Source organism: Oryx dammah, unplaced genomic scaffold (genome assembly GCF_014754425.2).
Source record: "Oryx dammah isolate SB20612 unplaced genomic scaffold, SCBI_Odam_1.1 HiC_scaffold_24, whole genome shotgun sequence".
NCBI lineage: Eukaryota > Metazoa > Chordata > Mammalia > Artiodactyla > Bovidae > Oryx > Oryx dammah.
Window position 1 is genome coordinate 50,760,718 of NW_024070208.1, and position 12,516 is coordinate 50,773,233.

Consider the following 12,516-nt stretch of genomic DNA (forward strand, 5'->3'; position numbering starts at 1 on the left):
TCATACAAAGTCCTTGCCAAAGCCCGGGTAGCTTGGGTGAGCTGCATCTTGGCTTTCTGGTCTACCCAGCTTCCTACCACTCTTCACCTCACTTGGTCGCTTCCAGTCACAGTGGCCTCCTATTCCTTCCATAAAAATGTCCAATTTATTCTGCCCTGAGACTTTCACATTTTCTAGTCCCTGTATCTGGAGAAGGCTTCCCTTACATGCTTGTGTGGCTCCGTCATTTTCTTTAAGTCTCTGTTCCTATGTCACCTTGTCAGACTTTGCAAAATACCTCACCCCAATACATGCCTCTTTCCTCACCCCTTCTCTCCAGTATGCACTTGCCTGCTTTACATTATGCATTTATTTACTCGTCTGTTAACCTGGCCCATCCCACTAAAATGTATTAAGAGGCCAATAAGTATGTTTTGTTTACCAGCCCAGTCCTGGAATAGTACTGAAACATAGCAGGCAATCAGTGTATGTTTGCAGGATGAATGAATTGCAAATGTCTATTGATGGTAGTGGGTCTCTGTTTTTTGTAGAGATGGATTAAAATACTTCTGTTTGTTTAGTTTTCAACTCAGAGACCATTCTGAGAATGGTCTATTCTGAGAAAGAGGCTGCTGCTGCTGCTAGGTCGCTTCAGTTGTGTCCGACTCTGTGTGACCCCGTAGATGGCAGCCCACCAGGCTCCCCCATCTCTGGGATTCTCTAGGCAAGAATAGTGGAGTGGGTTGCCATTTCCTTCTCCAATGCATGAAAGTGAAAAGTGAAAGTGAAGTTGCTCAGTCGTATCCGACTCTTAGTGACCCCATGGACTGCAGCCCACCAGGCTCCTCCGTCCATGGGATTTTCCAGGCAAGAATACTGGAGTGGGGTGCCATTGCCTTTTCCAAGAAAGAGGCTATAATAACATTATTTTGATATTCATTTCTTAAACTCTGAGACGGCATTAAATTCTAACATTTTGACTATAAACTCCTTTTCCATCTTTTAGGCCTATTGATTCCTATGACATACCAAAGAGAGAAGAATCTTCAGGTTTGCTTCCTAGTGACAGGTGTGTAGAACTTCAATTATAATTTGGTGGGAGTAATTAATTGGCTTCAGATGAATATCTGAGGGCTTGTGTAAGAGTTTTGTAGGACTAAGTTAACACTTGCTCTTTTATGGGATACAGAGATATCCTGCTGATTGATCTTTGTATCAGTTAGCTTTTGCTGTGTAACCAAGTACCCCTAAACTTAATGACATGATTATGATTTTGTGGGTCAGCATTTTGGACTAGTCTCAGTTGCTAGTTTTTAGTTGACTGGATTCCTAGTGTATCTACCACCAGTTTACTAAGCAATTCTGCTTTGAGAGTTGACTGGCTGTCAGCAGGGGCAATGAGAGGAACTGGGCCATGTGTCTTTCAACATCCAGCAAGCCAGTGCAGTCTCCTCCACATGTGGCTGAGAAAAGAGAGAGAATTAAAGAGAAGAAGTGTTCAAGGCAGTTTGTAGTCTAAGATCTGACCTGGCACACCATTGCTGTGCCACGTTTTGTTACTTAAAGTCACAAGCCCAACCCAAGTTCACGGAGAGGAGAAGAACCCTACTTCTTTGTGGGAGGAGCCATAATGCTAGCGAAAGGGACACAGAAAAAGTGTGTTCATTTTTGCAATCTACCTGGAGCTTTATTTTAAAGGAATTATAAGTAATAGTGTGAGTTTACTGAACGTTCCATTCAGACATCTGAAATGAACCTTGTAGACTTTTTCTTAGTTTGATGAGAACTACTGGTCAGTTTCAGGGAATGGAGATCGGATTTCAGATACCTGAAAAGTTATACATTTCCTAAAACATTAAATCTGATATTTTAAAGTAATTTTAAAAATGCTTTGCACTCTTGAGATCACTTAGGACTTCTGAAAAGTCTGTATTTATCCATTATATGACTATTAATTAGTGTTTTCACAGCTAAAATTTCTTTAGCAAGTTTATGTTAGAGATAGGGGAAGACTCATCTCTATAGGCAATCAGGATGACTGAACAGGACTCAAAACTAGAAAGGGAAAAGAAAAGGAATATACATAAAGGTAGTAATGAGCTGACATTAAGCTAGAAAAAATTTCTAGTGGCGGATGACCTTATTTACAGTCATTGTTTCTGAATAACTTTAGATCATTAAAATGTGTATCTTTTTTTAAAGATATGATTTATTTATATATTTAAATAAACCTCATGTATATGGCTCATTATGTTGAGAAAATAATTAAGTTGCTGAGAAAGGAAACTTAAGGAATCCCAGAAAATATGAAATATTCTAGGCAGTTGTGATAAAGCATGCCCTAGAGTCATTAAGGAGTATAGCTAGACACCATGCATTAAAAGCATTTTCTCCTATGTTAATACAAATGAAACCATTCATGAATGTTGGTAACAGTTATGATACATTTTGTGTTGCATGTAATTATATGCTGTATTAATATGTTATAAATGTGCATATATATATGATAATGCACATTATATATTATTATCTGTTATTATTACTAGTATTTGAAATTATGCCCAGAAAGGGAGAATGAGATGAGCATGTATGGATATATAGACCCACGTTTACCATCACAGAATAAGGCCATTTCAGAAGTTGCCTATTCCAGTGTGCTCCAGCACCTCTTTGGAATGCTAGGATGGCATTTGGTGAGATACTGTGTCAGAGTAGGACCCTAAGGCCCCTAAGTTGACTTCTTAACCCTTGGGAGCATGGAGGAAGCATTAGCAGTCTGATGTTAGGCTGTCTGATAATAGATGCTTCATATAGCTTGGTAAGATTGCTATCTGGTAGAGAAGAGGGTCAGAGTATTCAAGTCATTCCAAAAAGTCATAGGATTTCACTGTCATCAAACTGAGAGGATTGTCACATGCTTCTGTCTGTTTCTAGCATCACGCTCTTTTCTCTTTAGAGATGTCACCATTTTCTGCTAGTATGTACAACAGGAAAAATTCCTTGGTATGAAAATAAATATGGCTCTCAACAGACATGGAAAATAAATCAACTGCTTTAAAAATAATCTTTTTGGTATTCTTACTTCATAAATATGAAAAGACTGTTCCTCATGAGATATATGTAATGTGTTCTATGTTTTAGGAATAAATCCAGATCAACTGCTGAATTGGATGATTCCCCCACAAATAAAACTGGTAAATGTGAATTTTTTCAAAATTCTTCAGCACAATTGCTTAGCTATGCTATCACACCCTATGATTACTGTTTTTAAGGTCAAGACATTTCAGCTTCATTAAGATTACATATTTGAAATACTACGGATTTTTAGTGTTTACATATCAGAGCAGAATTATCTTGTGCTTATTTTGGCTTTGCTTTATAATGGAGGGAGTACTGCAAGATTAAAATGATTATAGATAGCTTAGAAATTATGTGAATAATTTGCAAAGTGATGCTAATACCTTGTGGTATAGTGGATTTTATTTTGCCGCCAAAGACTTGGGACAGTAGTTTTCTGCAGAGGACCAGGGAAATTGTATATAAACGTGAAACTGGATGTGTAAATGACAAGATAGCAAAAAATTCAAAATGATGATTTCGCTAACATGGCAAAAGCAATTTGGAACCTGATATTTTTAGTATAAAGTGAATTTCTGGACCGTAGATAACTGAGGTTATGTAACTAAGGGAAGAAAACTAATCAGAAATACCGTTTTAAGCAGAGTTTGCATACCAGGTTTTGAGTTAGGAAGGTGTTGGTCGGTTATGTAAACGACTGAAGATCCAGCTGAAGACTGAGGTGGACTTGGTGGACATGCCCATTTAAGTGGAAGACTACTCCCCAGTTCCAATTTGTCACTGCCGTGGGGGAAGATACAAACTTGTGATTGCCAACTCTTTCTATTGAAACACAGAAGTTAAAATAAAAAGTCTGAATTTTTATTTTAAGGAAGTTTGACCAGGAATTTAAAAAATTGTGTAACCCTCTGTGAGCCAAACAATATCCACAGGTCCCAGTGTTCTGATGGCAGCTAGTTTACAACCTCGAGTTAAAGCTTGTAGAATTTATAGTTTCTAGTAGGTTTCATTATCGCCTCCTTTCCCTTAACACAGAGAACCTTTCATTATCTGGTCCTAGTTTAACTCTTCGGCCTATTTTGTTGTTTTCCCCATAAGGGTCCCTTAACTATAACCAAACTATTCTCTCATTTTCCATCTTATCAGATGCTTTCTGATCTGGTTCCTCTGGTCTTACCTGTTTGGATTTTCAGTTTCTTCTCCCCAGTTGTGCCCCGAGCTCACCATTAAAATAAAAGTTTAAGTACTTCCATCTGCCATGAAACATGAAACAGTGATCATATTCTCATTTGAAAGTAAACACATGACCTGTTAGTAACAACAAGTGTGACTCTCGGAAATAGTCTTCTTAATATTGTGACTTGTGTTATTGATCTGGCTATTTTTGCACATATATTTTCTCTCCTGAATAGCACACAGTAGATGTTATCAAATATTTTGTTGGAAAACTTGGTTATTCCAGTAAGGCATCTTTAAAATAGAAAACATTTTATTTTAAATCTGACCAAATTGATAAGATGTGTGTATGTACCAATGTAAACATAGATGTGTATAAGAAATTTTGGGGGGCCTTGCTCATTACTTCCTAGAAGATAAACTATGGCGGAGTGAATTTTGAAAGAAAGACAATAGCCATGAATCTGGAGAGTAAATGAAAAATCCTTAGGTGAAATTTCCTAATCCAAGTTAAAATGGGGAGATTCCCTCAAAATTATGGATGTTTTATGCAAATCAGAAATTCATCAGCAAATCTAAGGAGACAAAACCTTTAGGATAAAACCTGACTTAATTGTCATTCATAAATTCAACATCCAAACTACCAGTCGGTTCTCTTAAAAGAGATAAAAGTCTGATAACATTCCTCAGCCATCATTTGGATTACTTGGCTATTTTTCAGTTTTCACAAAAGCCATTTCAGTGATTGAGTATGCTGTCATTCCTATGGTCTGGTCATGACTTATTCTGTGACTTAACACCATGAAGACGTGCACCATGTCAGCTGGAAAGAAAAGAAAGTGAAAGTTGCTCGGTCGTGTCTGACTCTTTGCAACTCTATAGACTATATAGTCCATGGAGTTCTCCAGGCCAGAATAATGGAGTGGGTAGCCGTTCCCTTCTCCAGGAGATCTTTTCAACCCAGGGATTGAACCCAGGTCTCCCACATTGCAGTTGGATTCTTTACCATCTGAGTCACCAGGGAAGCCCCTTGTCAGCTGGAGGTATATGCCTTTATGTCTGGCTCTCTCCCCAGGGTGAGTGTATATTTTTTGAAGGAATAGAAAGCCCTGTTTCCTTGCAGAGTTATCACAGCAAGCATTCAATGAGCAGGTGCTTGACTAATTTTAATTTAGGAAGGAAGGAAATAATGGAAGAGAAACTTTCTGGATGAGCAGTTTGTCATTTAATACTGCTGAAATCAAGGCCAGTTGTCTCCTTTTTAGGCAGCTCCTTAGTTTTCCCGAGTGTCCCCCTGGTATGCCTCTGGGACTGGAATTGGAATTTCCAGGGACAGGACAGACTGTTGCTTTATCTTCTGATGCAGCAGTCTCGTTGAGAATTGATAACGTGAGCCTGTGTGCCCACTATCACTTTCCTCTTTTGGCTCCACTGTACTTGGAGATTTAATGACTATCCCTGTTTTTAATGCACTAATCCTGCAGCTTTTGATATTTTTAATTTAGGAAGCAATAGATACGCAGACCGAAGTGGGAGCGGTAGCTCATCACAGAAGAGCTCAAAGAAGGAACCAGCCCCATCAGGAGCAGAGTTGGAGAGACAGCAAATCCTCCAAGAAATGAGGAAGAGAACCTCCCTTTATGACGACAACAGCTGGATCCGACAGCGCAGTTCCAGTGTCAACAAAGAGCCTGTTTGTCTGCCTGGGATTATGAGAAGGTGTGAGACGTCTTTGGAATGATTTCCCTTTCTGTAGTGAGGTGCAGATAGTTAATTTCTAGGCGTGCTGGCTACTTTGGCTGAAAGAGATGTCATCGCTTCTTCTCTTATGTAAGCTTTTGTGAGAGAAGGAGAAGCAGAGCCAGCGTCATTGGGCACTTGTCACGGAGCACCGATTAGTGGCAGACACACGGCAGCCACTTTGTCTACATCACCTCACTTCATCTGGGAAGAATGTCTTGAGGCAGGAATGGTAATTCTGCTTTTCCACAAAGAAGCTGTGGCTTGAGTGAGGAATGCACGTGGACAAAACCACGTGGCTAGTAGGTTGCAAGGCTTTATGTGGAGTTCTGATGTGTGATTCAGGCGTTTAAGTAATTGACGTGCTTAGTGCTTCCTTGAATGACGAATTTTTTAAAAAATGAAGCCTCTGTTTATAATAAGATAATGGTTAGTTTGGAATTATGAAAATGGTGTTCACAAAGTGTGGAAACCTGGTATTTGCAACTTTAAGGAAAATATATCGATAGAAATTAATTGCAGATGAGAGGATGAACTAAGCAGAGGTATCTGGGGTAAATGAATACTGAAGCTACTTTTGTTTCGTATTTCTACCGCTGATAAACTGGTGAATCCTTTCTGTGTTTCAGAGGTGAATCTCTAGATAACCTGGATTCCCCAAGAACCAATTCTTGGCGACAGTCCCCGTGGTTCAGTCAGCCGTCAGGAGTCTATGCCTCTTCCTCTGTCCAAGACTTCAGTCGCCCCCCACCTCAGCTGCTGTCCACATCAAACCGTGCCTACATGCGGAACCCCTCCTCCAGCATCCCCCCTCCCTCAGCTGGTTCTGTGAAGACCACCACCCCGTCCCCCATGCCGCGTAGCCATTCCCCTGCGGCTCCGCAGCCAGGCTCCCAGCCACGCAACAGGTGAGGGTTTTCCTTTTTCTTTCTTTAGACTCAAGGGGTAGTTTTCATTAAAAATTTCCCCAGATCTTGTCCAAGCTTTCCAGTGAAAAAAAAAAAAACAAGACTTTTTGAATGTGTCAAATTTTAGTGTTCCTTTCCCAGATCAATTCAGAAGGCTTCCTTAATGTCTTTCCATGGCAACCCAAGGGTATTTATGGATGTCGTATGAAGCCATGGAGGCCTTTAAAATGTTACGACTCTGCCGCTGTCTCATTTACTTGGGCCTGTGGTCAGTGTCTCAAATCATAAAAATGTACAGTAGCTCGTGAATGCATGGCAAAGTGATGAGTAAAAGCAGTACTGTAAAATGTTGGACTATTTTAATGAGACTGTGATATACACTCATTTTATAGGGACTGAGTGTAAAGGACATTGTAACCCAGCCTCATCATCCGTGGAACTTTGAGCAAGCTGGCTTTAAAAATTCTCAAGTTATTTATTGCATTTGGGGCTTTTGATTTCCAAAACCATTGCTTGTCTCTCATCTGGCTGGTCAGCATTTTGCTGAGATCACATCAACTGAATTCTGCAGGTCATATGCTGTGGGAAATGTGAGAGTTAGAGTGGTGGGTCTTGTTTTTTGATACGGAGTAGAGCTCAGACATGAACACGTGTTGGGGTTTTAGGTCTGTGTAGCTTCTCCACAGTTCCCATAGGCTTCATGTAACGGCATCTAGCAGTGTTTTTGCTGAGACCTGAAGGGAGTTCTCCCAGCCTGTAATGCTGATGAAATACTGAAAAGTAGAAACACAATGATTAATATTGAGATTTTTTTAAAGCTATCGACTAAAGGATTTCATTCAGAGAAGATATTTTTATTCCAGCTAAAATGTGTCTCGGAGTTTGAATTGAGGGAATGAACGATGAGGATTCATGGTAAATTTGGAGTTAAGAATAGAATCAGGGGAAGGCAGAGGAGAGAGGGAGAACCTGTTTACTTACTGAGAATCCTGCCCTTGGAAAGCAGAAAGGAGACAGGGCTATGGGCTTCTCTGCCCTGAAAATGTCTCTCTCTAGAGCACGAGGTGCTCTAACGTGGGACATTAATAGCAGTGCCCTTTGCAGTGACACTGAAGTGCTGTGCCCATCCTGCAGGATGCAAAGATAAGAAGTAGCCTTCACCTTCCCACCTCGGAGAGGAGATAAGACTTGTAAACAAAGCAAAGTAGAGACTTGCCATGCCTATCGGAATGCTAGCTGTAGTAGTTTTCATGTCATTCTTCTCAGAAGCAGTCCAGTAAGCCAGAGGCATTAAGGAAAGCACTAAGGAAATGCTTCTGTTTAACTAGATTATTGGGTGAATGAGAAGGAGGTTGACAAAATAAGGGTGAGATGATAGGTTTAATAGACTTGCAGTGCCTCTTGGAAGTAGCTGGGGATGCTTTTTTAGTGGCAATAAGCAAAGAACATGTTAAGGGATGTGCTTGGGTGGCTTTACCTGGCAAGAAGATGTTGGCTGGATTAGAAGGGCATGAGAACCTTGCCGAGTACAGATATGGCCTATGGGCGATAGCAGAACGGACCGATGACACAGAAATCGTTCATTTCTGTAACTGTCAGGGGTACCAGAACCATTGTGGAGATCCTTCAAGGTACAGTATAAATCAAGCCATAACTGGTTGGCTGGTGAAAGTTTTCCTCCCATGGATATATAAAGATTTTCATAAAGGATGGTTTGTGTTAATACCAATGTGATTTTTAGATGAGAGGTTTGAAATGGATGAAAGCCTCCCTTCCATTCTTGTCCTGCGTCTAGGTCGGTCAGTGGGAAGCGTGTGTGCTCCTACTGTCATAACATTCTGGGCAAAGGAGCCGCCATGATCATCGAGTCCCTGGGTCTTTGTTATCATTTGCATTGTTTTAAGGTGAGACTAAGCCAAACAGCCTGCAGGCCTGCAACGCTTTGCTTGGAGAGCGCATGGCTTCTTTGAGCGCTGGGTATGGACCCGCCACTAACAAGCTAGGTGCTGCCTCCGTGGGTCTGCGCTGCATTTGGCATCACAAATGGCCTCCTACTGCTGCTGCCTTCTCAAACCTTGACCCTGGAGGCACCATGCGCTTCCTATCTCCAATCTAAGATTCTATAAATAAAGTTTACAGTGCATAAATGCTTCCTCTAACATGCTGCTATGGTTATTAACAGCATGGGGATATAAATTATAAGTATCCAGAAACCTAGCTTTGAATAGGGAGAGTGTGAAAGAAATTACATTGTAAATATTTTTACAGTTGCAACTAAGGTGTTCTTACACATAAGAAAGAAGTAAGGCTATATTGCCTTATTTTGCAGTATCTGTCTTTAGAGACACTGCTATTTGATTCTTGAACTTATGTTGGGCCAGAGAGAGAACTTCTGGTTGTTGATCCTGGAGTCCTGCAGAGCTCAACTTGTTTTAAGCTTGTCTGACTCTGGCTCGGGTTGTTTCCTGGCATAACAGAATGAGTCAAAATCATTAGTGTTTGAGCATGTGGAGCCAAAATGCCCAGCCATAGGTATTTTGGGAAAGCACCATGTGTGAACACTCCTGGGGATGCCCGGATGACCCACTCCAGGGCAGAGAGCCAGAAACCTCATCTTCTTGCCCTTGGCCAGTTCCTTCCCATGGTGCTTTAGTCTGTCCATCCCCTAGGAGAAAGGAAGCGTTAGCTTCTTTAAGCCAATCAATGAATCATTTTTACTCTTTTGGTATAGTTAGAATGAAATCTTGGCTCTTAAAATTGGCTTTATGAATTCTTTAATGTCTCATCCAGCAGGCTTCATTTTAACCTCATTATCTTTTGGCCTTTTTTTTCTCCCCCTTTGCTGAAATGTCTCTAAGAGCTTAGAAACTGCATTTTATTTTGCTCATTTTTTTTTTTCCTCCTGGGAGTGTCCCAGGGGTTCTTGAGCTAAGTGTGGGTGTTTCCTGTTGTTTTCCTTTGTCTCTCAGTGTGTGGCCTGCGAGCGTGACCTCGGAGGCTCTTCCTCAGGAGCCGAAGTCAGAATCCGAAACAACCAACTCTACTGCAACGACTGCTATCTCAGATTCAAATGTAAGAGAGCAAATCAGGGAGAAAATTTCTTGTCTTTTACAGAGAGCACGGGTTCCTATGTACTGCCCTGAACCTACGACCTGCTCCCCTTCCAGCTCACCTTCAAGCTCTCTGCCCTAGAGCTCCAGGCTTTAGGAATCTCACTATGTCGCCCTCAAAGAGGGTCCAGTGAATGGGTCAGTGGGTCAGTTCTCTAGTTCCAGCTCCACAGGGTTGGGTGTGGGGCCAAGGACCTGGAGACGGATGTGAACTGGGGAGTCAGGACAATGTTCAGTGCAGTTTAGTCTGCTCAGAGTCTAGAGAAGCTTCTAATGACTCAAGAATACAAATCAAGTCAGTTAAAATGAACCTTCTGTACAGCCTCTCATCTGATACTTGGCCCCTCATAGTTTTAGCTGATTTCTATTATTTACCAATGTGGGTCTGATTATGTGATTTAGAATATGACCAACTTAAAGACTGTGGTTTAAAAGGATAATAAAGAATAGTCAGTGTATGTTTGTTACTATATAATCATATCCTATCAACATATAAAATAGTTTAAAAAGAGCATTAATTCTGATTGCATAGTCTTTCAGTGTCATTTTTTTAAAAACTGGGTTTTTAAAAAACTTCAGATGCTATTTTGTGTTGAAGCATGTTTTTGCCTGTAAGTGTGCTATAAAATACAGGATAGTGTAATTGGATCACCTGTTGTTTATAGCTACATAAAGACAACCATTCCTCCTTTTTATATTTTGAGCCTTGATGCTGGTAACATGTGTTTCTTCCTTATTGTGAAAGGGTCTTGGTTACAAGTGGTATCAGCAAAACCATATGCTTTTGAGCTCTGAGGTATTTATGTGGCCTTTCTGTGAAGAGTGCTTTGGAAATGACGTCAGCTCAGTCAACTCTCTCTTATCTGTCAGCGTGTTTTGAGCCTTCTTTTGCCATTGGTCCAGGCCATTCCTGGATGCCAGCACTGAGGCTGGAGACTGTCAAGGCTGGGCATGAAATGGGGGGAGTGTGTGTATGTGTGTCAGCTTTTCTCTCTTTAGTCCAAATTCCAAAGCCAAATATAATTGATTTTTGGAATCAACATGGAAAAACTGCCCATGCCTTTTCTCTCCTCCAGGACAAATAACAGAGTTGAGTGTAACTTGTTTCTGTATCAGCAGTTAATTTTTACTCTCATTTTTGCAAAGAAAAGACTTGCTAACCCAGACTTCGTGGGTTTGCCTAGCTTTATCCTAAGTGAGTAACAGAGTTATTCTTTCTACCTCATGGGGTCATTCTCTGAGCCATCCCTACTATGAATCCCAGAAGCAATATTCGAGTGTTTCTGAATCTAAGTGCTTTTCTTTCTTCTCTCCTTGCCTGATCAGCTGGACGGCCAACCGCCATGTGATGTCAGCCTCCACCCGAAAGCCCTGTTGCAGATAGAAGAAGAGGTGGTTGCCGCTGATATAGATATATAAATACATGTTGTAACATCCTTTCACTCTGTTTTTTAAAAAAGAATAACACTTTTTCTGACCTCTTTAGATTACATCAGAGCATTATAGTCTTGGTAGAACCTGTATTTTTGTTGTTTATTTATAAGATGGTAATGATGTGTGGCAAAAAGTGCAGTATTTCCTTTTTAAATTCAGCATCATAAAAGCACAGGAAAAAACAAGAACTTCAAAAAAAATTTTTTTTGAGACTGATAATGATCTGATTGACTTTTCTAGTGGTGTTTTGAAGAGGGTTATTTTATTGTTTTTTTTTAAAAACTCTGAAACATTATTTGAAATAGTTAATATAAATATGTAATTGCATTTGCTCTGTTTATTATAAAATATACTAAATTAATGCAGAGCCATATGGAAAATTTCACTGAAATCCACTCCCAGATTTGCTTTGCATATCCTTCTTTTCATTTATGTAATATTATGGTTAATTTTTTTTTTGTAGCTTATGTAACATTTTATTTGCTTGATGAGGAGAGCTCTATTTTCTTCACCAGAATTGTTGCTAAGCAGTTCTCAGTAGAAAGCTGCTTCTTTTCATTCATGAAAATTATCATGGTTTGTATGCCAGAAGTTTTCTTCAGAAACTAGTGAGCCTTTCTGTACAACTGCATTTGTAAATAAACTTGCTTGATGCATTTAAGGAGTGTTTCCTTTTCTTCTGTGTGTATCTGTGTTTGTCTGCCTTCCAAGACTTTTAATTATGTTTCAGTGTGTGGGTTTTCTGATACTAAGTTTTCTTTTTAGCATCTTTGCTGCTGCTGCTGCTAAGTCGCTTCATTAGTGTCCGACTCTGTGCGACCCCATAGATGGCAGCCCACCACGTTCCCCTGTTTCTGGGATTCTCCAGGCAAGAATACTGGAGTGGGTTGCCATTTCCTTCTCCAATGCATGCATACATGTTAAGTCACTTCAGTCGTGTCTGACTCTGTGTGACCCTATGGACAGCAGCCCTCTAGGCTTCTCTATCCACAGGATTCTCCAGGCAAGAATACTGGAGTGGTTTGCCGTATCCTTCTCCCTTTAGCATCTTTACTGAGGTATAAATTGATTACAATAAAATGCACAAATGT

At 40.3% G+C, this 12,516-nt stretch overlaps 1 protein-coding gene across 14 annotated transcripts in view; it reads left to right on the forward strand.

The window, feature by feature from the left end:
• LMO7 (LIM domain 7) overlaps window positions 1-12,086 on the forward strand; it is a 221,190-nt gene extending 209,104 nt beyond the window's left edge. For 12 of the 14 annotated variants that reach the window (XM_040266894.1, XM_040266883.1, XM_040266887.1 and 9 more), the window contains 7 exons: window positions 986-1,048; window positions 3,121-3,173; window positions 5,739-5,952; window positions 6,603-6,881; window positions 8,677-8,785; window positions 9,851-9,953; window positions 11,318-12,079. In XM_040266894.1, the coding sequence (XP_040122828.1) occupies window positions 986-1,048; window positions 3,121-3,173; window positions 5,739-5,952; window positions 6,603-6,881; window positions 8,677-8,785; window positions 9,851-9,953; window positions 11,318-11,340 (844 nt within the window). In that variant the 3' untranslated portion in view covers window positions 11,341-12,079. Of the gene's footprint in view, window positions 1-985; window positions 1,049-3,120; window positions 3,174-5,738; window positions 5,953-6,602; window positions 6,882-8,676; window positions 8,786-9,850; window positions 9,954-11,317 lie in introns of all 14 variants that reach the window. The other 2 variants (XM_040266881.1, XM_040266895.1) reach the window with 2 other exon arrangements.
• Window positions 12,087-12,516: the final 430 nt, after the last annotated feature.